Consider the following 22,945-nt stretch of genomic DNA (forward strand, 5'->3'; position numbering starts at 1 on the left):
GTACCCCATGCTCCAGCCCGGGAACGTTCCAGCTGCACTGTTGTTTTGAAGGCCAGGTTTCTCCCGCTGACACCCTGGAATCAGTTTTTCTTCCAGAGTCCTTAAAAATATCCTGGATTCCTGACACCAGGACTTGTCTTCCAACGGCGCTTCCAAGCCGCTGGGCCTGGGGCCAGCCGCCGGCGCCAGGGGACAGAGGCTGTCCAGCTCCCGTGCTCCTCCTCAGCACAGAGACCGCAGCGGTGCCGGGAAGGAACGTGGTGCCAAGGAGGATCACAGCCCCTGCCATGGCCTCCTCCACGGTGGATTGGTGCTCAGCAGGGCACAGGCATGGCACAAACCGTGCCTGACCTCGGCAACGCACCCGGCGGCTTCAGAACGCGTCCCTGCGCACGGCCAGGAGGGTGGGAAGGGTCTTCTTGGCACCTCCAAGCTGTGACCCCACAGAGCCCGGCGACTGAGGACAGGGGTGGACGCTGCCTCAGCAAAGGTCCCAAGGGACTCTCCTGGATGGGATTTCCCTGTGCATCCCTGGGAAAGCACGTGGCCCCAGAAAACTTCTAGACAAAACCTGTCACCCGCTCCCGGCTGTGCCAAGTGGCATCCTGGCACTGTAGGAATTTAGGGTGGGCCCGGGGGGGCTGAGCCAGCAAAGCTGGTGGGGGCTGCAGGAAGAGGTGCTGCTGTTGCCCCCCCAAAGGCCGGGCAGGTGCCCACTGGCCCCACACACTGTTGCTGCCATCTGACAGCTCTTGGTGAAACGGCCTTTTGTGATTCAGCTGTGTTTATCCCAGCCTGCAGCCCGGCCCAGCGTGGGTTTCCATGGAAAACTTCCATCCAAAACAAGGAGAGAGAAGGAGCTACAGCAGGAGTGACTCAGCCACAACTGGAAGCTTCTGCGAGTGAAGCAGGGAAGGGGGGGGCTGTTCCCTACGGCTTGGTCCTGCTCCAGCAGCGGGGCCCAGGCACGGTCCCGGCTGTGCCCTGCCCGTGCCACCGCCACTTCACAGGCAGGACCTTGGCAGGTTTGGGAAAAGCCTCGCTGTAAAACCATCTGGGAAACACATCACCCTCCCAGAGTGCCCCATCCCCATGCCTCTGGCGGTCCTGCTGGTGGGACAGAGGAGGAAGAGCGTGAGATGAGTAAGGCTCAAACCCTGGCACCAGCTGCACCTGAGGCCTGGCTCGGCAGGACGTTGCTTTTTGCAGTGCTGCCCACAGGAACCCCTGCCCGTGCCTGGTGTGCCCCAAGTGGGTGGCTGGCAGGGTGGGCAGTGGCACTGACCTCGAGATGGCAGTGGCACAGGGGGAAGGGGTGAGGGGAGCTGGGGAGAGGTGGGAAAACAGCCAGGAGTTTGCAGGGAGGCAGCAGCACTGGCAGCACTGGCGGAGTCTCTGCTCATGCCGGGCTCCTCCTGCCCTCCCCACGACACTGGGACAGGGCTGGGGGCTCTGCTCACCCAGGGAAGGGGCAGCAAAGCTCTGCCTGGCCAAGCCCTGGACTCCCTGCCCTCCTCAGGAGCAGGGCCACAGCCAAGGTCCCTCCTGTCCCTGAGGTCACACAGGTGGCTCCCATGGCTGTACTGGGGTATGGAAAGGCACATCTGGGGACAGGGGTGACATCCCCCGCTGCTGAAACCCCCCGGCTCACGGTGCTGCTGCTAACACTGCTGATTGTCCCCAGGGCCCTCTTGTCCCAGGCAAGTGGCACAGCTGCCACCCAGATCCCGGGCTCAGTCCAGCACTCCCTGTTCAGCAACAGCACCTGGGCCACACTGTTTTGGGGAAAAAACCAACTGCCCTGGGCCAGGCCGGGTGATGGAAAAGGGAACTCCCCAGCATGAAGCTGAGTGGGGGGTGGGAGGACATCAGCCAGTCTTGTCTCCAGGCTCACCTCTGCGGGCAGCCAAGTGCTGTGGCTGCATCCCAAGAACAGACCTGGATCTGCGAGACAGGGGCCAGCCCGAGGGAATCTGGCCAGGAAAGGAGGGAGAGGGCAGGATTCCCATGGCAAACCCCTCCGAGCCGCTTCCCTCCTCCCACCACACCGGGACCAAGCAGGACCTCCCTGCGCTGCTCACACAGGCACCTCCTGCCGACAAAGGTCGCGTTTATCTGTTTTAATAATTTATTTAAACCGCTACAGCAGACACCCGGCAGGAGCCATCTTTATGCAGACCCCGGGAAAGGGGCAGGAACCGCAGGTGGGGTCACCCATCCCTCCCCGACCCACCGAGCTGCCTGCAAAGCTGGGACCGCGCTGCTCACTCACCGCACCCTGAGCTTCTTCCCTTTCTTTCCTTCCCAGCTCCCGGGAGCTGCCGGTGCCTCCCTGTGCCCGGGAGCTGCCGGGGCTGCGGGGCCGCAGTGCGGGCGGGCGGCCATGGCTGCGGTGCCTCCCCCCGCGCCGGGAAAGCACCGGGAGGGGGCTCGGCGGCAACCGAACCCTTCCCGGGGCTGCGAGCCCGGCGGCGGGGGGACAGCGGGGACAAAAGCTCCGGTGCGTTGTCACAGCTGGGCGCCGTGCTCGGCCACAGCTGCAGCTGGGCGTGCAGCCCCAAAAGCCAGCCCGTGGTGTCACCAAGGGGTGCAGACACCCCACGCCTTGGCGGCAGATGTGACACAGCCCACGTGAAGTGGCACAGACGGCCAGCACTGCCCGAGCCCCCCCAGCCCCGCAGGGCAACAGCAGAGCGGGGTTGGGCTGCGGGGAAACAGCCACATCCTCCTGCCAGCATCACCTCGGTGCTGCAAACCGGGCAAAACGCGATGGGGCTGAGCTGCTCACCCCTGCAGTGCTGCTTAGGGGCTGAGCTGCTCACCCTCCTGTGCTGTTTTGGGGCTGAGCTGCTCTTTCCTGCAGTGCTGCTTTAACCCTCAGGACTGCCAGGCCCGTTCCCAGCTCAGTGAGCACAGTAAGGGTTTCAGCAGCTCAGTGTCCTTCAGCCTCACAGGGGAAAAAATAACTTTTTTTACCCAATTTCCTTCCTTTACCAGCTCTACGCCCCACGGAAAGCTGTGGTTAGAGAAGCTCTGCTAGCTCTCCTCTCCTGAGACTGGTGCCCAGTGATGAGCTGGGCAGAAGCTGAGCAGGACACCTGCAACTGTTACAGCAATAAAGATTTTCCTGTGCTTCTGGATAATACAGAGCCACAAACAGCAACAAGCTTGTCTTGTTCATGGAGGCACTTTGTGCAGGGAATATTCAACACATGCACACCGAGCAAGGAGGCATTTCATTCCTGAAACAAACACCAGCCCTGGCACTGCCAAGGATGAGAGGGTTTTCCAGGCCCAGACCACCTGGAAGCTTGGCTTAACAGATATTAAAAACCACGAGGTTTTGGGGTGTAAAACTGCAAGAGCTCTGTGCTCTGCAGACATTTCCTGTGGCTGAGCTGAGGAACTCTCCTTCTGAGCAGGTGTTGGAGTATCTGAAAGCACCTTGCCCACAGAGCAGTGTCACCCTCCTGCCTTCAATCCCCCCACTGTCACACCCCACACTCATGTATTAAATGTCATACATGTTATATATAACTTTATATACATATATATATGTACACACACATATATATACATATATATTTTATACTGATATATCCAACAAAGCTGGAAAAAAGGAAGATAAAGAACCATTTAGCCTGGCCTGGGTGAACACTGAAGAGCAGAATGTGCAGTGAGCTGTTCTCTGGTCCCTCTGGAGGCATGGAAACAGTGATGTTTCACAGGACAGGGGGCTGCACACGGCTCACCAGAGCCCTTCTTTATTACAGAGCCCGTTCTCGAGCCTCCCCAGCCTCTGGGCGCTCGGCTTGGCCCTGCCCGGGGCAGAAGCGTTCCAGGAATTCCAGGTAGGCTTTCTTCTGCGCCGCAGCCGCGGGGATGAAGTGCCCGCCGGGGTGCGAGAGCACGACGGGCTCCACGAAGCACTGGGCCAGCTCCCTGCTCAGGGCCGCTGCGATCACGGCGTCCGTGTCGCCCACGACGTGCAGCGAGGGCAGGGCGATGGGCTCCCGGTAGAAGTGTCCGTGTGCCGGGGCGCGGCTGGCGAACGCGGCCACCAGCACGGCGAAGGCCACCGGGAAGCGCGGGTCGCCGCGGGCCCGCAGTGCGCACACCATGGCGGCCAGCGCCGCGCCTTGGCTGAAGCCCAGCAGCCCGTCGAAGGGCCCGTGCTCCGCCAGCGCCGCCGCCACGGCCGACAGAGACTCCTCCAGCCCCGCCGGAGCCGCGGCCGCTTCGCCCGCCTCGAACGTGCCGGGCCCGGAGAACCACCAGCCGCGGGGGGGGTCATCCCCGTCGGGGTCGTCCTCAGCGCTGCTGGGCAGGCGGTGCGGCGCGTCGATGGCCACCAGCTCGGCGCGGCCGCGCAGGGCCTTGCGGAGCGCGCCGGTGCGCTGGCGGAGGCGGAGGGCGCTCTGCCGGTACCCGTGCAGCGCCAGCAGCCGCAGCGGCCGCGCCTCCGCCATGGCCGCGCCCCGGCACCGCCACTTCCGCCTTCCCGCCGAAACGCCGCGCGCTGATTGGCCGGGCAGACGAGAGCGAGCGGAGCGGCTCCGCGGAGGTGACGGCGCCCCCTGGCGGCGGGAGGTCGCCGGTGGGGGGGTGAGGACGGGGCAGCCCCGGCGGGGCGGGCGGGACGCGACCCCCGGTGCGACTCGGGCAGGGCGGCAGCACGGCCCGGTCCTGCAAGGGGCAACTCCCCCCCGACAGCCGGGGTCGGTCCTTGCGGGCAGTGGTGTTGTCGAGTTACGGGGTGCGACCCCATCCCTTGCAGCAGAGGGGGTCCCGGTGGTGCTCACATCAGCGGTGCCCCCGCCGATGCTCACGCCAGGTCCCGGAGCGCGGCAGCTGCGGGGACACTCACGGGGCTGCGAGGTCCCCGGTGCTTGGCTGCTCCCCACCCTCGGGAGGGGCAGAGGGCGCGGGTGGCTTCTCCTGCAGGGAGAGGGAGGTCAGGGATGTCCCAGCCCCAGCCGGAGCTGCGATGAGCCCGTCCGTGCCCAGCCCGCAGCACCCCCGGGGGAAACCCCCCAATTCCCGGGGATCCGCGGGGCTCGGCAGGCGCTCACCCCGACAGGGCTGGGGGGAGCCGCGTGTCCCTCCCCCGGGCCGGGCTGGCACTGTCCCCGTTACTGCTCGGTGGCAACGACACCACGGGGTGGCGCTTTCGGTACGCGGCACCGGGCACCGAGCGGCACCGGGCGCTCAGCCCGTCCCGGTGCTCTCACCGGCCCGAGGGACCGAGCGGGGAGCCGGTGTCCCCCCGCTGCCCACCTGTGCCGGCCGGCCGCGGGGCGGGGGCTGGGTGCCACCGTGGTTCACCGTCCACGGCCCCAGGGACTGGCTGGCATAGAAGTCCATGGGATAAGGCTGCTGCCACTCGATGTCCTGGAGAGCCACCGCAGCCTGCAGAGAGGACCGGGGATGAGTCCCTGAGTGGTGCCCGCACAGGGGGAGCTGGTGGTGCTGGGAGAGGTCCCAGCATTCAGCCCGGTGTGCTGAGGAGGGCACTGCTGGGGCAAAGCTGGAGGCACTGGGAATCCCACCGGTTTCACAAAAAATTGGATATCCCAGCAGCGTGCCTGGACTCTGCACAGAGCACAGATGCAGAGAGGAGGGGACATTATCTGGGTGCAGGGACGTCCCCACGCCTGCTCTGGTGCATCACCCCAAGCCAGAACCATCCCCCCAAAACAGAGAGCGGTGCTCACCTCATAGGGTGTCAGCAGTGGCTTGCTGAAGGCTTCTCCCCAGTCGATGGAGAGCCGGGGACAGGCTACCTGCACCCACCTGGAAGGGAAATGTCACAGTGGGGATGAGCATTTTGGGAAGAACAAGGCACAGTGAAGCCCCTCAGCAGAACCCCAGAAGGTCCTTACTGTGCCAGCACCACCCTGGTAAGGACAGCCCTGCCCCTTCCCTGCACGGTGACAGAAGGACAGAAGTGTCAGGGACAGCTTCAAGTGGGAATTGCACAGGGATGGGGCACCCTGGGGCTGGAGGGGGTCAGCAGCACTCACACATCCACCTCTGGGAAGAGCTTTAACTTGCTGGGGAAGATCTCAGACAGCAGCACCCTCACGTAGGGCCGGCCCAAGGCACGGAGACGTGACTCCAGGTGCTGCAGGGGAAAAAGGCACCTGGCAGGGTTAGAGTCCCCCAGCAAGCCCCCCAAGCCCTGCTCACAGCCCTTTCCTGGCCATCAGACCCTCTGTGGGTCCCAGCTCTGCCCCACGTGTCCCCTTGGCAGTCATAGGCCAGACTGTGGCCATGGCTCCAGCTTGCGCCCAGCTCTCCCCAGCACGTGCCTCAGCCTAATGAAGTAATTACTGCTCAATGACAACAATCTGTTCTCGTTAGCGGCTGCCTGCCCTGGGACACCCGCCTGTCACTGGCTGGCTGCAGCCAGGGCTTGCAGGAGGAGGAGAGGGGCCAGAAATGTCCTTGTCCTCCAGGGCCAGCACTAATCACTCCCTGCCCAGCCAGCCCTGGCCATGCCTGTGCCCTGCCCGCTGTGGAAGAGCAGCTGCTGGGACCTTGCTGCCCTGCCTCAAATCTCACCTGTGGCTACCCCAGCACTTCTGGGTGTGAGCAGGGCCACCATGCTCAGAGGGCAGAACTCTGCTGTCCCGCTCCCCTCTCCCAGCCGGGGTGCAGAAAGCGCCAGCACGGCAGCTGAGCAGGGAGGCTGAACCTGATCGGAAGTTCATCCAATTAAAACAAACCCAGCCGGTTAATTGCCGAGCTGTCTGGGCGAGGGGGGGTTCTCCAAGACTGGCCAGCTCTCCCCAGGAACGGGTTTAATGAGCCCTTGTCCAGCCTCCCTCATCTGCTGCTAATTGCCCACGCAGGCCGGGGCCAGTGGCCACTGATGGGTTGCCAGCGGTGCCACATCCACCCTGGCAGCGATGGTCCAGTCCTTCCCCACGCCCAGCAGCAGCTCCTGGTGCTCAGTGGGGACATTGGGGAGTGGGCTGGTACCTGCAGGATGCTGGGGGAGCCCTGACGTCCCAGCGTGCCCAGGATGAGGCCCCAGCAGCGGGCAGTGCTGGCAGTGAGGATGGCGTCCTGCCGGGCGCGGTGCATGCGCTCGTGGCGGTAGTGCTCCTGCGAGAACACTTTGCTGTAGGGATCATACCTGCAAAGCACAGCCAGGCTCACACGGGCTCCATCACCTGCCCTCCTCCCAGTGATGCCTGTCCCTCATTAGCACTAATTGCTTGCCACAGCATCTGTCCTCCTGGCTGATGTAGGACCCAGCCGGCTCGTTAGGGGACAACGACAGGGATAGGGACAAGTGTCCCACCACAGCACCCCAACGCCCAGCAGAGCCTCAGCTCCGTGCTCGGCTTCACACTCAGCTCCCCCCCCATCCTGGCTCATCAATTATGAAGAATTCTTTGATTTGTTGCTTTGTTTGACGAGGAGAATTTTAATCAAATCCCACTCGGGTTTCGGCAGCTTCACCAGCGCCATAAACCTGACGTGCGCCTCCCGTTTGTAACAAACGACCTACTAGGAAATTCAGATTCCTCCAAATGGGCCCAGCCTTTCACTCCTGATATTTCATCTGCTTTCAGCGGCCTCATCATCGCGCTTTATGGCCTCTGCCTGCAGCAGCCGGGCTTTAATGGCTGCACCTCCACAAGCTTTCACAGGTACTTGTCAAAATGTTTATATTCAGCCGGAGTAAATGGCTGGTGTTCATCTCCCCCAAGCACCTCCTCACCCACCCCGCGGCCTCTCACCTGCCCATGCCTGCTGCTGGGGGGCACATGGGGACAGATGGGGCGGTCCCCACCATGGGATTGGAGTGGGTGCCTGTACCTGTATGCAGGTATCCCTGGGTTGGCAATCATGATGGACTCCAGGTGGAAGCGCCCATCGCCCAAATACCTGCCGAGAGGGGAGGGAGAGCTGTGGCACTGGGGAACAGCAGCACCCCGTCCACGTGCCCACTGGTTTCCCAAACTGCAGCACAGTGGAGATGCCAGGAATTCAAGCTCCTGTGGTGGGACCCAGGGGCAGCAGGCACAGCCAGGGCTCCCTGGCATGGCAGGGTTGGAGAGGCAGCCGTGCTTGGAGCAAGGAGGGGTGCTCACACCAGCACGGGGTGGCTGGGAGCTGCTCCATCTCAATGGCTGGTTCTAGACGTTGCTGCTTCCATTTCTAATCGGATTTCCAGTCAGCAATTACATTTCAAAGCCTTTCATTCAGCTGCCCTAATGGAGTGAGGGCCTGGAAAATGAATTCAGACGTAAAACTTGACTAGATTTTGCCCTTAATTGGAGAATGACATTTTGGGAGATCAAAGCTAATTTGTCTGCAAAAGTTAGCCCTAGAGACGGTGCAAAGAAGAAACTAATAATGCAGGGAGGACGCAGGTAGGGCCAAGTGCACCTGCGTGGGTTGGTACCGCACTGCTGCTCCTGTGCCAGCTGCAAGGACCCACTCTCACCAATGCAGTGCCAGTCTGGCTGCCCCTGCCCGCTCCTGATGTCCTTGCAGAGACAGAGAGTGGCTCAGGATGAATCCACAGCTCTCACTGTCCCCGTGTCCAGCAATGTGGAGCCCAGCTCCCTGCATGGAGATGCTTGGAAAGGCACTGGTGCTGTTGGCTCCCAGCAGCGTGGGCAAGAAGCATCTTAGCAGTGCCCAAACCCACACCTGGGCTCCCCGGCTCCCCCCAAGGGTGGGGTCCTTGTATTTATTTATTCTGCAGCACACTGTATTCACAGTACATTAAGCATTTCCATTACCTAAAATAATTAGGTGATAGGAAGCGAAGTGCTCCCTCTAATTTGCTGTCCTTAAATAAAATTAATGTTGCTGTGATGTTGGGCCCCGGCCATTTGTCTTTTCCAATTATCCACCCGCCCTTCCATCTATTATCTATTCTGATATACGACTCAATTATTTCCTCAGTGCTACAAGCACACGCCACTTAAAGCAGCGTGAGGAGCTGAAGGGGGCCCAATACCAGCCTGTGGATAGCCCTAAAACTGCACAAAACCAGGCAAGGGGTGCAGGAAGGATGGTAAGTCAGGGCCAGGCAGGAGGGTGCTGCAGGACCCCGGGTACTCACACAATGGCATCCGTGTCCTGAGCGAGCCGGGGTGATGTACAGCCCAGGATCTCTCCCGGGGACAGTGGCTTGCACTGGGGCACACACACCTTGTACTGGGAACGGAGCTCCTGTGACGCTGCCTGTGGGAGAGGTGGGGTCAGCAGGGACAGGCATGGCACAAAAGGTGGCTGAGGACCTTTGGGGACACCCCAACCCTGGCAGTCCCAGCTGTCGTGACCTGGTGGAGGGGAACCAGCCTGCTTGGGGTGGCACCAGGAACGGCCCCGCACAGCCGGGGATGCTCAGCGAGGCTTGACCAAAGTATCAATTAAAAGACAAGGGAAAAGGCTTAACGCTTGGATAGCCCCGTGTTTTGATAGACACGGCTCAAGAGGCTCATTCATCTCCTCCCCTCCTGCCCAGTCGGCCGTTCAGGGGCAGACAGACAGAGCCGCCGGAGCTCCCCCGGCCGCTGCCGGCACTGCATCAAAATGCCAAGTGCTCCACCGCCTGCCCTGACATTTCCAGAGCAGCTCCCGGGGGAGCAGGGGAGGGGTGCCGCCATGAAACATTGATCAGAGTTATTATAAAGTACTTGATCAACGTTATGGCAGCACCACATTATTGCAGCCACTCGTCAGAGGGGAACCAGCTCCGCCAGCACCCCAGGGCAGCCGCTCCCGCCGCGGGGCTGGGACAGGGAAGGGCTGAGCCACAGGAAAACTCAGAGGAAGACAAAAGCCAGGGATTTCCATCTCACCTGCACCGTGGAGACAAACTGGATGGTGCTGACCAGGGCCAGAGAGGTGCCTGCTGCAAAGTTGAAGCGAATGGTCTCAAGGAAATGGGATGCATCGATCTTTATGTCCACAAACACATAGAGCATCTTCAGCCCCTGGGTGGAGTCGATGGGAACTGGTGACAGGAGGAGACAGAGTCTGAGTGTGGGGTACACCCAGGGCTCCAGCAAGCCCCTGGCTGTTGCTGCCTGTTGGTGAGGCTCCCTGTGCCCCAAACTGCCCTGGCACAGGCAGGCTGGGCTGTGCCACCCCTCTGCCTGTGCTGGCACCCAGGGCAGGGGGTGCAGATGGGAGCCACAGAGAGCACCCGCTCGTTTCTCTCCAGATAATGGCAGCCTGGGGAATCAATGAACACAAATCTAATTACCCCTGGTGCTAAGAAGCCTTTGTCACCACGATTAAGTGAATAATTAAAGTACACAGAGTCCACATCGATCCACAGCTCCATGTTCACTTCCCATTTTGGTGCTCTTTGCCTGATCACAATTAAGTGCAAATTACTCCCTCCTGCGGGGCACGTGGGGCTGGGAGGGAGCAGGAAGCATCGTGGGCCTCACCATTGGCCACCCTAGTGACAGGACCACCTTGGCCTGCTCAAAATGAGCCCAGCAGCCCGTGGGTAACCCAGAGTGCCCTGTGACCCACCCAACTCAGAGCAGGCAAGGGCAATGAGGCCACAGGCAGCAGATGGCAGCTGGTCTGGTGACAGTCAGCCTGGCAGTGCCTGCCTGTCCCTGCAGGGAGCAGCTCCGGCTGATGTGACTCCCATTCCCTGGAGCAGCCTGATGGATACAGCCCCTTCTTCCCCTTCCTGCTGTTCATTCATGGGCAGCAGGCTACAAACCAGGAGTTTTATACTCCCTGTTCCAGTGGTGCCCATAACCCTCCTCCCGTAACAAAGCACCTAGCACACATATTTATCACCAGGAACGCTCACACCGACGTGGCTTTCAGGACAGAGTTCTCAACTGGGGAGTCAGTATTTCACACAGAGCCTGATGCAATTCTTCAAACCCATTTATAGGGCCCCATAAACGTCCAGGAGGGCTGCCAGGTGCTGGGAGCGTGGCAGCAGCAGGGATGCACACACCTCCTACTCATAATGGCAATTCTGCAGATCCACCTTAAAACCCAGAGCGTCTTATTGTTATTTTTGGGCTGATTCCATCCTGGGTGGACTTCAAAGTTAGCAGCATCTGGGACAGCAGCGCAGTTTCCATGGCAACTGGATCCAGAGTACTGTCCGCCTGGGGAGCACACAGCCTCCTCCTCCTCCTCCCTTCCCCGCCCAGCCTGCACTGTACCCTCAAAGCTGCTTTTCCTGGCCCTGGGGCAAGCGGGACCCCCAGGCCCTTGCTCTCCCCTGCCATCATTCCCTTTGTCATCACTCCTCAGAGGCCAGGTGGGGAGCAGGAGCAGCCTCATCCCCTGGGCCAGGGGGTCCTGCCAAGCCATGGCCTTGCAGCTCTGCTCTTGGGGACACGGCTGGATCTGTGTGCTGCTGCAGCAGCCAAGCAGGATGAGAACGCCCTGCTGCACCCCAAATCCTGCCTGTGAGCAGCCACCCAGCCAGCCTGGCCCCATCCAAAGCCAGCAGCTGAAGCTGGAGAATAGAAAGCCCCCTGGGAAGGGATTAGCCTTTGGCACTGTCTCCAAGCTGGTATCCAGAGGGGTGTGGAGTTGCTTGGCGTGGCACGGTGGCAGCAGCACAGCCTCCACAGTGCCACACACGGCCACCCCAGCAGAACCCTGGGACCTGGTGTCACCTACTTAGGCAACTGTGTCCATAGTGCACCAGGAAGTCAGCGCCCAGGGCCCGGGCCGTGTAGTCATCCACGCAGCAGGCGCCGTAGGTCACGTCACCCATCACCACTGCCTCTGCGTCCGTGAACCTGTGGGAAGGCACAGCACCGAGGGTCACAGCTGTGTCACCACAGCCCGGGTCCTGCCCCCCAGCCCCGTGGCATGTCACCATGGGGAGACCCCGCACTGCCACCGAGCCACGCGCTGGAGAGGACAAGCACTGGCTACTCTCCGAGATGTCAACATGATTAAGCTGGAGAGCGGTAATCCGCCTCTTCAATTGGGTAAAGCTGTTTGCAATTCAGCGGATTATCCACTCATCAAACAATACGCTGCCAGATTCCTAATGCTCTAGCGGGGAGAGCAGCAGAGGGAGACCCGGCACAGCGTGGTGCCACCGCTTCCACCAGCCAGCTCTAGGGACTGGAGCCACCAGGAGGGGCAGAACAGCTGTCCTGGCATCCCTTGTGCTGCCAGCCAAGCCACCATCACCTCATGGCTGTGGGCACTGTGTGATCTGGTGAATCCAATCTGCACCAGGCTGTGTCAGCCCTGGATGCCAGTTTGGCCAAGCTGTGTGACCTCCAGAAGAGCTGGTGCTTAAGTGGCACTTGGTGAGGGAAAGCACCAAACCACCACTGGTGCTGTCCCCTACCCCCAGTGCTCCAGTCCAAACCCACCTGGCACCTGCCAGCCTGTGGGTGAAGGGGCACACACCAGCACTGAGCAGCAAAGCCAGGGCTCTGGCATCATTCAGAAGCAGCACCTTTGTGGGTATTTATTGCACCATTTTGGGGGATTATTAGCTTGGCTACCTTCCCAGGGAGCTGCCGCAGCAGCATGAGAGCAGGTATCGCGATGACAAAGCCCCGTGCCTGGAGGGGCTGCTTAAACCAGATGCTAATTCCTTATTTAATTGAGGCCTGCTGTAGCTCCGTGCCAGCGGGGTCCCCCCTGCTGCTGGCACCGGGGACCAGGGGAGGAGGGGGCCCTGGCACAGCGTCACCCCCTGCAGCACCCATGTCTGGCTGGGGGCCAGGGTCCCGCGCTCCCCCCGAGCGCCAGGCAGGGAGCGTTACGTCGGCGGCAAGAATAGAAATGGTGGGCAGAGCTGGGCAGATGGCAGAAGGTGGAGAAATGGCGGAGCGTGCTGAATATTAACAGCTCCGGCCCATCCGTCAGCGCCCTGGGAGGGGGACAGGGGAGCAGCAATGCTGGAGCATCCCTGAGGAGGGGGCACAGCCAGCCTCACCTCAGTCTGGCCTGGGCAGCTCCCACTCCACAAGGGTTGGGGAACGTCAGAAGATGGGCAGGATCCTGCCAGCGCCCAAATCCCGCGATTCCTCAGGGCCAGCGTGGCCTGGATGGGAGGATGGCTCCTTCACTGCCCACGTGGTCACACCGTGGGGCTGGGGGCTGCCAGTGAAGGTTCGAGAAGGCTCTTCCCACCCTTCTGAGCCCCCAGCCCCCTCCTCTAATGAGAGGTGATGAGATGAACATGAATCAGACTCCACACATCTCAGCAAAAGTGGAAAATTATTCAGCTCCTTAAGATTCAGGATGGGGAGGTCTGACTCAGAGCGGCAGCCAGCGCCGCTTAATTTTTTATAGATTAAAATGTATGCAAATTGGCCCAAACCCCAGAGAAAGTCCCTGGGGGTGAAGAGCAAGAAAGTGAAATAGCAACAGTGGAAGGAGGAGGGCAGAGGTGCCCATGGCCCTGCCTGATGTGTGGGGCTGCAGCTGGGCAGGGAGAGATGAGGCTGAGCCCTGTGCTGGCCATGGGCAAGATTCCTCCTCTGGCTGCAGGGAGTGGAGTCACAGGTGAGCAAAGAGGCCACGGGATGGTGCCTGGTGAGGAGGGGACCCTGGCAAGGCCAGGAGCCTGGTGGTGCTGCAGGAGGGGCTTCAGGATGGCACACACTGGGATCACCCGCTCTGGCTGGGCTGGACAATCGAGCGGAGCCGTATTCATCTCCAGAGACAAATCAAAGGCAGGCACCAGGGCCTCCCCTTGATGTTTTAATCAGTTCAGTGTCGCCAGAGTCTTTCATCAAACTACAGAGGAAGGAAATGTCAATTAGCAGCCACCTGCCTCCAAGGCGGGCTGGGGAGCTGCTTCCCAACCAGCCCGGACCAGGCCGTGGGCAAGGGGCAGCCAAGGCAGCATCTTTGTCAGTGTTTTGTGTCCCTGGAAGTTGTCACAGCCACGGATGGGTCCCAGCAGCGTGCTGGCAGTGGTGACAGGGATGTCCCCACCCAGTGCTAAGATGCTCATTACAGCTGGGAGCTCATGAATATTGAACACGTGGGGAGGTTATTCATCTTTTACGTCCCGCAAACCCCGGCTCATTCTGAAAAACCGCCTGGCCTTAGCATTTTTCTCATCTCCCCCTAATTCATTATCTGCTCCTTTAAACAGATGGCTCCCAAAATCCCATTTATAAAGAACCATGCTCAGCACTGGCAGGATGTGCCCCAGGGCAGGCCAGGTCCCGGCCTGATCCCAGCTGGGACCCCCAGACCCTCCCAGCCCCGCTCCCCAGCGCAGGATGGAGGCAGCAGCAATCCAGGGACAAGTTTTTGGGCTGAAAACGCTGGGTCAGAGACTTGCACACATGGGGCCTGCATGTCTCCAAGCATGGGGTAGCCAGCCCCTGTCACCTGAGCACAGGCACTTGGCTGGAGCAGCCCTGATTTATCCCAGCCCCTCGAAAAATGAATGAGAGCATTTGCTGCTGGCAGGAGCGCAAGGTCCCTTGGCAGCGTGTGAATGATACAGTGCTGGTCCTCAAGCCATGAGGCAGAGCTGCTCTCCCCAGCAGGGACGAGTCCTCAGCCCCTGTGTGTCCACCAGCCCTTGGTGGGGAGAGGATTGAGGGGGCTGGGCTGAGAGCAGCCAGTCCTGGCACCCCTGTGCTGTGGGAGGATGGAGGCAGCACTGGGATGCCAGGGTGCCTGCATGATGTGCTGGGAACAGGGACGTGGTGCCCCTTGCCTCACCTGCATGTAGCCCTTCAAATACCCCACAACCACGCCATAATCACCCCACAACTGCCTGCCCTGTGCCCACGCCCAGCATGTCCCAGGACACCCGTGGGTGCTGCTGTCCTGGGCTGTGGGGGCTGAGCTCAGCCCTGGCTGAGAACAGTGCACTTAATTAGCAGAGAAGCCCATCACCAAGCCCCATTACCAGACTCCAAACTTCATTAGCACAGGAAGGCTGCACATAATTAAAATAACGAGTTTGAGGTTTTATTGCAATTGGTGCTGGAAGAGCCCGGCTGCATCTGGGCAATGATGGAGCCCCACAGAGCTTCTGCAAGTGGGGCATGATGGGGAGAGGTGGGTGTCCCCACAGCCCCCCAGGAGGAACCATCTCCAGCTGGGTCTCCTCCCCTGAGGGGCCTTCCCACTATAGGTGGCAGGACAAACACCACCTCTCAAGGGGCAAGTCCCAGGGCACCCCAGCTTTGCTGGTCATGTAGCAACAAAAAAAAACCCAAAATAAGGCAAATCAAGGGTCAGTGCACATTGGTTGTACAGGCACCATGACCATTCTGTGTCTGGATTATGCCTGTCCCCTCTTCACAACACAGAGCTCTGTGGGATACAAGGAGGTGGCATGGGGCACTGGTGGTGGGCACCACAGCAGTGCTGGAACATCCCAGCCCTGGGAGGTGCCAGTCCTATAGACCCCACACATTCCCCCCAGCCCAATTCCCCTGGTGCAGCCACCACCCGGGCAGAAGGTTTTGAACATCTCCAATGAAGTGAGAACTTCATTCCTCCTAATGATGCTGTTGTGTGGTTAATGACAGTGATTAAATTCCCCTGCACAGTGTGCACCCGCCGTCAGAGCCTGCAGGTTGTGCTGAAAAGGACGAGGGGAGAGGGGAAGGCAGTGCTGGCCAGCAGAGCCACGGCACTGTGCAGCTGAGGCCAGATCCTGATCTCTGTTAGCATCCCAGGGTGGCCTTTTGGGACCTCCTGGTGATGCTGCCAGCTTCATCACAGCATTCAGTCCCACACTGCTCAGTGCCACATGGCAGACCTGCCTGGCCAAGGGACCTGGCACCTGCTGGCACTGGCAACGTGCTGGGCACACCATCCATGGCACTGGGTACTGTGGGGCACACCATCCATCAGGGCCTCTTTTGTCCTGGCCATAGTGGGGCATTTCAAGCTCTGCCACAGCTGTAGGGCTGTGCATCCAGATGTTTAACTCTTTTATTGCTCAACCAGGAGGGGAGCACTGTCTGAACCTGCTGTCACTCCAAAAAGTCCCTGTCTGCTCCTGAGTCACCAGGATGAGATTAGGATGGTCTGTGCACCTCCAGCACCGCCTTGCATGGACCTTCAAAAGCCACTGGGAGTTGGGAGGTGTTTAAAAAGGTGTTTAAAAGCCACTGGGAGTTGGGGGCTTGTGGCAGGGCAGCCTCTGCAGGCATCAGGACACCCCTGTACCCCCTGCTATTGCCCATCCCCACCACCAAGCCTCGGCTGATTAGCAGGAGCCTCTCACCCCGGCGTGGCACAGGAAGACAGAGGGATTAGCAGCTGCGAAGCCTGACAGCCGACTTTATTAACACGGAATCAAAAGCCCAGCTGAGAGCCCAGCTGATCCGTCTGCTCCAGCCCTGGCAGGGAGGGGAGCAGGGGCCCGCTCCTGGCCGCACAGCCCCCAGCTGCAAGCTGGTGGCACAGGGGGGGACACGACTGCCACCTCCCCGGCATGACAGCGGGTGGGCTTGGGGGGGCTGCCCCTCCCCGAGCTGTGGTCCGAGCTCCCCCCACGCTGCCGCCCCCCAGCACGAGTTCCTCCCTGCCGAATTGCATCAGCCGTGACAAATGGAGCCAATTTGGAAGGTGCCGCGCCAGTGTCGTGATGTGGCGCCGGCAGCGCGCAGACCCCGGCCCTGATGCCCACCGCCCCCCCGGCAGCCCGGCCCGCCCCGGTACGGCTTTGACAATGACAAACCTATTAAGGGTAATTAACTGGCCTCACACCGGTCAATGCTCCGAGTGTGCTCTCGATTTCAAAGGCTCCAGGCTGAGAACCCCACCGGCCTTTCCGGCTGCGGCTGCTTCGGCTACATCTCCATCCCCGCAGCCCCTCGGGGCTCGGCCAGCGCCAGTGCAATGCTGGGAAGCTCAGACCTGGCCGCCCCCCTCCCCTCCTCACTCCTCGGAGCTCCCCGGGGGCCTGCTCACTCCCACACGGCGCTGAGGGACGTGGTGACACTGCCATCCCACCGCACGGGGACAGACAGACGCACAGCGAGCAGCGTGTCCCCCTCCTGTGGTGCGGGGGAGTGAGCCACATCCCCACTCTCAGCTCTCCCAGCACCACCAGGCCACGGCACAAATATTCTATTAGAAGGCAGCTCCAGCAGAAGGGATAAATATTCCGTCTGAGTGGCAGCTGACACGGCTCCAGTTCAACCCAAACACACAGGGGTGGGCACTGTCACCCCAGGGGCACCAGCCCCGGGCATGGCTCTGCAGCCAGCAGCAGAGAATGCAGGGCAGGGGGAACTCACTCCCTGAACTCCCACCAGCAAGGACAGGGCAGGAGGCTCTGGGGATGGGCTGGGGAAAGGGGCTGCTGGCTGAGCAATGCCCCCAGTGGGCACACAGGTATTCCTGTCACATCCTCTCTGTCAGCAGGAGGAAGGGGACATCAGCCCAGGGCTGATGGTACCCCTAGCCCCTGTCCCCAGCCTGGTGACAGCAGCCAGAGCACACACAGCTGCAGCAATTCCTGTCACGTTGGAGGCTCATCCGGCCCCAGCACTGGGTGAGGAGGGCCAGCAGGAGCGGGTGGCCGAGCTTCCATTTCACATTAATGCTGGCCATGAATATTAATAGCAGGAAGAGGCAGGAACTAACGAGGCCACCTGCCGATTCACACCTCACCTCCAGCAGTGTGGCTGGGTCCCCAGTGTGTCCCCAAGAGACTGGACACAGGTCCAGGCTCACTCCTGCCCACAGCCACTATCCTCTGGCTGGCAGTCCACATCCCCAGCCAGGTCATGGATGGCACCCAGTGCTCCCAGTAAGGGAGTGGCAGTGGAGTGTCCCTGGGTGCTGCATGATGGCAGTGAGGGAAGGATACAGGCCTCCTGCTCAGCCTTAAACCACCCACATCCAAACGCCATCCCATCGGTGCCCCCACATCCCCTCCCTTGGCTGGGCACCTCCACCCACGCAGCACCCCCTCACCAGCCCAGCAAGGATGCCAGCACCCCAGAATCCAGCGGCACCCTGGCATTCAGCACCCTGGAATCCACCATCCACCGGGAAGTGAGGCTTAAGGTTTCATTCAGATAAAAGAGCCCCTTAATCCGCTGCCTTTGAAGTCGGAGACATGAAAGCGGCTGGGTGCCAAAGCCGGAGAGGAGGCAGCTCCACTTAAAGGGACAAACCCACGCCGAGCTGCCCACACTCGCACCCATCCCCTGCCCCCCCCACCCGTCCCCTGCCCGCGCCCACCTTCCCAGCGAGTGTGGGGAGGCGATGGCAGAGTGGGGACAAAGCCCGCGGGCACGGCTGCCTTCCCACCCAGCACGGCAGCCTCGGCAAGGCAGCTGCTAATGAGTGCCACGACCCCGATGGCAGACGAGGCACGAAGTGCTATTAGCACTAATTCATTGTGCTAAAACAGAGAGGGGCTGTGCTGGGTGTGGAGGAAGGCAGCCGCGCTCAGCAGGAAAGAGATCACGGCCAATTTCTGCAAGGTGCCTGCATCCACTGTCACTGCACAGCCCAGCTCCTCTTCAGTGCCTCAGCCTCGCCTCTCAAGCGGCTCGGAAAAATCAAGAGAGGAGCCGTGGCGAAGGGGTCACCCAGCAGGAGTGACCCTCTCCGTGCCACCACCGTGGCCTCAAGCCGCCCCAGCCGCAGCAGGGCTGCCCCTGCACATCTCCGTGGCTGCAGAGGCAGGACGAGGCCGGGGGGAGGAGGCTCGGTCCCTGCCGCAGCGGTGGCCCCGCGGCCGGCCCTCCCCGGCGGCGCTGCCGTGGCACCGGGCTGGCGTCAGCCGGTTGTTAACACGGCTGCTCCCGGCTCCAGCACCCCTGCGGGGCCCGGCATGCTGAGCCTGTCAGCAGCTCCCGGCACAGCGGAGAGGGGAGGAGAAGCTGAGCAGAGAGGGCTGGGCTGGCACCGAGCCGGTGCCTGTCCCCAGGGATGGCAGCAGGTCCTTGTCACCCGCCGCAGGGCTGCCCAGCTGGGCCCAGCCAGGTTGTGGCCCCAGCCACAGCACCTCCTCATCCACAGCCCTCGGCCTCTTCCTGCCCAGTGGCCAACCCATCCCCAGCAGCAGCCCCCATCCCCTGGCCAGCCCCAGAGCCCTGCAGGGAAGCAGGGAAAAGCTGTGCTCTTACCGCTCAATGATGTCAGCGATGGTGCAGGCGAACATGAGGAGCCCTTCCGGCATCTGCAGGGCCACTGGGAAGAGAAACAGCCACGGGGTTAGGAGACATCCTAAAGTGGGGACCAGCTCAAGGTGCAGCCACAAACCACCCTCCCCAAAGCAGCCGGGTGTTGGCCAAAAATCCGTGTGGCTCTGGCAGCTGGGGTGCAGCCTGCCCTGCCTTGGGCTGCATCCGCACCTCATCCCTCTCTGAACCCGCTGACACTGCTGCTCTCTCCCACTTCCCACTGTAATGACTTCCAGATTTTAATTATGTGCTGCACAGCAAAAGGTACTTTCTTCTGTTTATTTTAAACCTGTTCCTAATAATGTAAACGTGTGCCCCTGGTTCTCCTGGTACAAGAAAGAGCGAATAATCATCCCCTGTTCAGCCTCTCCACATCATTCACAATTCTACATCCCTATCATATCCCCTTTCGTTCACCTCTTTTCCAGTTAAAGGATCTAAACCTATTTAATCTCTCCTCATACAGAAGCTGCTCCAAACCTTTGATCATCCTCACTGCCCTTCTCCACACCTCCCTCGCAGCTTCTCTCTCCATTTCAGGAGGGTGGCCAGCAACAGCCGCAGCATTGTGCCTTGCAGGAATTTATTCAACAACAAATTTATGTTCCCTCATTTGCTCCCTCCTCACAAAACAATCAGAACAATCCCTCTTCCTCCAAAGGCCAGCAAACTGCCCAGTGCCTGGGGTCCAGCCAGGAGCCCCCCCACGGGGAGGTGGGGAGGAGCAGGGACAATGATGGAGGAGGTAAATGGAGGAGGCCCCATTAATCCTGTTGTTCTTTCACCTCCCAATCCCACTAAGATATCCCAGCTTCCATGCTATCTATCCAAACACTCTCTCCAACAAAATCCCCGTGCTTCCAGGCCCAACCCGCTGGCCAGCGTGGAGCTGTGTAAAGGCCTGGCAAAGCTGCACGTGCTCTGCCAGCCCCTGCCTGACCTGGCAGGGATGAGGTTCCACATCCCAGCATCCCCCATTGAGCCCATTTGAGCCCGTTTTGGCCCATTTGGGGCTGCCCTCCACCCCAGATCTGCAAAGAGCAGCTTGGCAGGAGGTCGCTCTCCACTGCCACAGCACAATGGGCAAAGGGGGTGCTCCCCAGCCCCCCCAAACCCCGCAGCAGGCAGGGCACAGGCAGGGCCGGCTGCAGCCCTGTGGGAGGCTGCGTTCCCCCAGCAACGAGCCCCTGGCTGCTCTCTGCACACGCGGATTTTTAAATCCCAGCACGGCTGGCTGGCTGATGGGCTCGGCTCCCAGCTCGGAAGCCTAAATCCCAGCCGCATATTTACATTTAATTAGGAGGTGCCAAGCAGCAAAACACAGCGAGGAAAACCAGAGCCAGCACGGCCGGGCGGCCCCGCCGTGTCCTGCTGGGACACGCCCAGCCCTGACTCCCACCCCAGAGCCGGGATGGGCAGGGCAGCCCCACACCCTCCGGCCTTTCGGCATGGCAGCCGCGAGCAGCTCAGCCTCCAGAACATCCCCGAGACGCCTGCCAGCCCTGGCAGCTCGGTGGCAGCAGGCAGAGCCGTTCCCAAGTGGATACAAAGCATTGCAAATCCGGCTCTGCCACACGAGCAGCCCCTGTCTGCAGGTGAAGGCAGGGTGGGGACGCTGGTGACAGCCGGGGACGGAGGGGGAGGCTCTGAGCCCTGCTCCCCCTAGCTGAGCACACAGTGGGATGCACAGGAAAGCCCTGGCACCACTCCTGAAGCCTCCACAATCATTCCCTGCTCCTCTGAGGAAGGTTCAGACCAGGGAGCAGCACGGCCCAGCTCCCTGCCAGCCCCACCCGGTGCCCGGTGTTGTGGGGCTCCCCCTTGCCAGCCCCAGCAGCGTGTCAGGAAAGTGCAGGGAGAGAGGAGAGAGGCAAGAGGAGCACAGCAGGGACCTGGCCAGCATCCCAGACACATCTCCAGGCTGACAGGTCCACGCAGCTCAACCTGTCCTGTCCAATGTGATTATAATCCAGAGATACAGATCTATTAACCCCCCTCGAGAGGAGCAGAGCTCGCCAACACAGAGCCTAAACACACCGAGGGCACAGCAGCAGCTCAGCCCCACCTCACCTGCCCCACAATGGGAGCTCAGCAGCACAAACCAGCCCCAAACCCGCTCATCCCCCGGGGCAGCGCTCACCCTTCCTGGCCTGAGCCTGCCGGATGCGCCAGATGGTCTTGGGGATCTCGAAGTTGTAGTTGGGGGGCAGGGCCAGAGCCGCCTCCCGCAGCTCCGCGTTCCCCAGGATCTCCTCGGGGATCTGCTGGGCCACCCGCCGGGCTCGGGCTGCGGGACAAACGGGGAGGGGACGGAAAGGAGCGGTCAGAGGGCAGCGCAGCCCGCACGCCACGGAAACAGCAGCCGTGCAGTCCTTGGGTCACTGTGCTCACACCCCGAAGGACAGGCGGGGAAAGGGGCTGCGGTCCTGCCCTGCACGCTGGCGGCAGATTGCTCTCGCTTTTTGGAGAACAAGGCGGCTTCTTTAGCCCAGAAAGCACCGCAGTAACGATGTGAAACCCTATGAATGCAGCCGGCTGTCCCCACAGCGAGGGGACAGCACGCACAGCCCCTCAGGGCCAGCACCCCGGTGACACCATAATGCACCCCCGTTTCCCCAGCAAGGGGATCCCGTTACCCCACCGGGAAGGAGCCGCCCAGCGCCGGGTGAGCCATCCCCGGGAGCCTCATCCTGAAGCCGCCCCCCGACAGCAGCAGCCGCCCCCCTACATCTCGGCGATGCCAGAGTGCAGCGGGGGAGTGACAGCAGGGGGATTATTCACTATTTCCAGCCCAACACCAGCGCTCACGAGCCACCAAACCCTCCTCGCACGGCCCACGGCACAACCGACAAAGGGCCAGCTGGGCCGGGCCGGCGGCGGGGGTGGCCGGGACGGTGGAGGAGCCACCTCCCGCCACCGGCCGGGCATCCCCCGTCGAGGCAAGCAAAACAGCGGCCGGTAGCGACACCAGGACCCGGCGCTGAGCCGGTCTCAGCGCACCTTTAGCGGGCACCGGGGCCGCGCTCCCGGCCCGCACGGGGGCCGCCATGGCTGTGCGCACGTGGGGGCGGAAGGCAGCACTAAGCGATCCCCGCGCAAGGCCGGAGCAGTCGCCGGCCGAGAGATCGAGCTCGGGAGCGCACCGGGCGGGCCCCGACGGGACGGGCGGTGCGGACAGGCGGGGACCGAGCGCTCTCGCCACGGTCGCGGCGGGACGCTGGAAGTGCAGTGGGATGTGACAAGCGCTGCGATGGCGGGGCTGTTCGCCCTTCACGTCGGGGACGTGGTGCCGCCGCATCCCTCGCGGTGCTGAGAGTTTCAGGGTTAACTGTCCTAACGTTAACACGGGGACGGGGCGGGGGCACCGGGGGCGTTGTGTCACGGTGACGGGTCCGTGTGTGTCCCCCCCCCACACCCCTGCGAAGCACTGGGGCAAGAGGGACCCGAGGGTAACGGGGACACCCTGGAGATAACGGGGATCCCGACGGTGCAGTGAGGACAGCGGTGCTCCCGGTGGAATAACGGGACCCTCTTGGGGCAGTGGGGATAACGGGAGCCGCGGTGGGACAGAGGGAAAGAGGCAAGAGGGACCCTCGAGAGGCAGCGGGGACAGTCCGGGGTCAGCAGGGACCTCCAGGGGACGACAGAAGACCGAGGAGGCAGCGGGAACCCCCCCGAGGAAGGCGGCGATCCCGGCGGGGCGGTGGGGACAGCTGCGCTCCCGGGGGGATAACGGGGGAGGAGGTGGGAGGGACTGTCCGGGGACAGCTCGGGGGCACCGCGGTGTCGGGACCGCGGCGGAGAGTGCGGGGACAGCAGGGATCGGG

General features: G+C 61.6%; 2 protein-coding genes across 8 annotated transcripts; both read right to left on the minus strand.

The window, feature by feature from the left end:
• Positions 1–2,105: 2,105 nt before the first annotated feature.
• OVCA2 (OVCA2 serine hydrolase domain containing) lies at positions 2,106–4,501 on the minus strand. Its single transcript, XM_071447762.1, has one exon. It carries the CDS (start codon positions 4,467–4,469, stop codon positions 3,768–3,770), a length of 702 nt encoding a protein of 233 aa, XP_071303863.1. The 5' UTR covers positions 4,470–4,501; the 3' UTR covers positions 2,106–3,767.
• A 211-nt stretch (positions 4,502–4,712) lies between these two features.
• DPH1 (diphthamide biosynthesis 1) lies at positions 4,713–22,445 on the minus strand. Of its 7 annotated transcripts, XM_071447750.1 has the most exons (12): positions 22,119–22,431; positions 21,259–21,405; positions 19,062–19,125; positions 11,641–11,762; positions 9,831–9,985; positions 9,089–9,210; positions 7,831–7,899; positions 6,985–7,141; positions 6,024–6,124; positions 5,715–5,793; positions 5,278–5,409; positions 4,713–4,938 (listed from the first exon to the last, which is right to left on the minus strand). In XM_071447750.1, exons 1-12 carry the CDS (start codon positions 22,414–22,416, stop codon positions 4,864–4,866), a joined length of 1,521 nt encoding a protein of 506 aa, XP_071303851.1. In that variant the 5' UTR covers positions 22,417–22,431; the 3' UTR covers positions 4,713–4,863. The 7 variants fall into 7 exon arrangements, 5 of the variants coding, with proteins under 5 accessions (XP_071303851.1, XP_071303852.1, XP_071303849.1 ...); XM_071447751.1 differs by lacking the exon at positions 5,278–5,409; XM_071447748.1 differs by having other exon boundaries at positions 4,801–4,938; positions 5,278–5,793; positions 22,119–22,438.
• Positions 22,446–22,945: the final 500 nt, after the last annotated feature.

The sequence above is a fragment of the Agelaius tricolor genome, unplaced genomic scaffold (assembly GCF_023055355.1).
Source record: "Agelaius tricolor isolate 1412-34295 unplaced genomic scaffold, bAgeTri1.0.p SCAF_25, whole genome shotgun sequence".
Lineage (NCBI taxonomy): Eukaryota > Metazoa > Chordata > Aves > Passeriformes > Icteridae > Agelaius > Agelaius tricolor.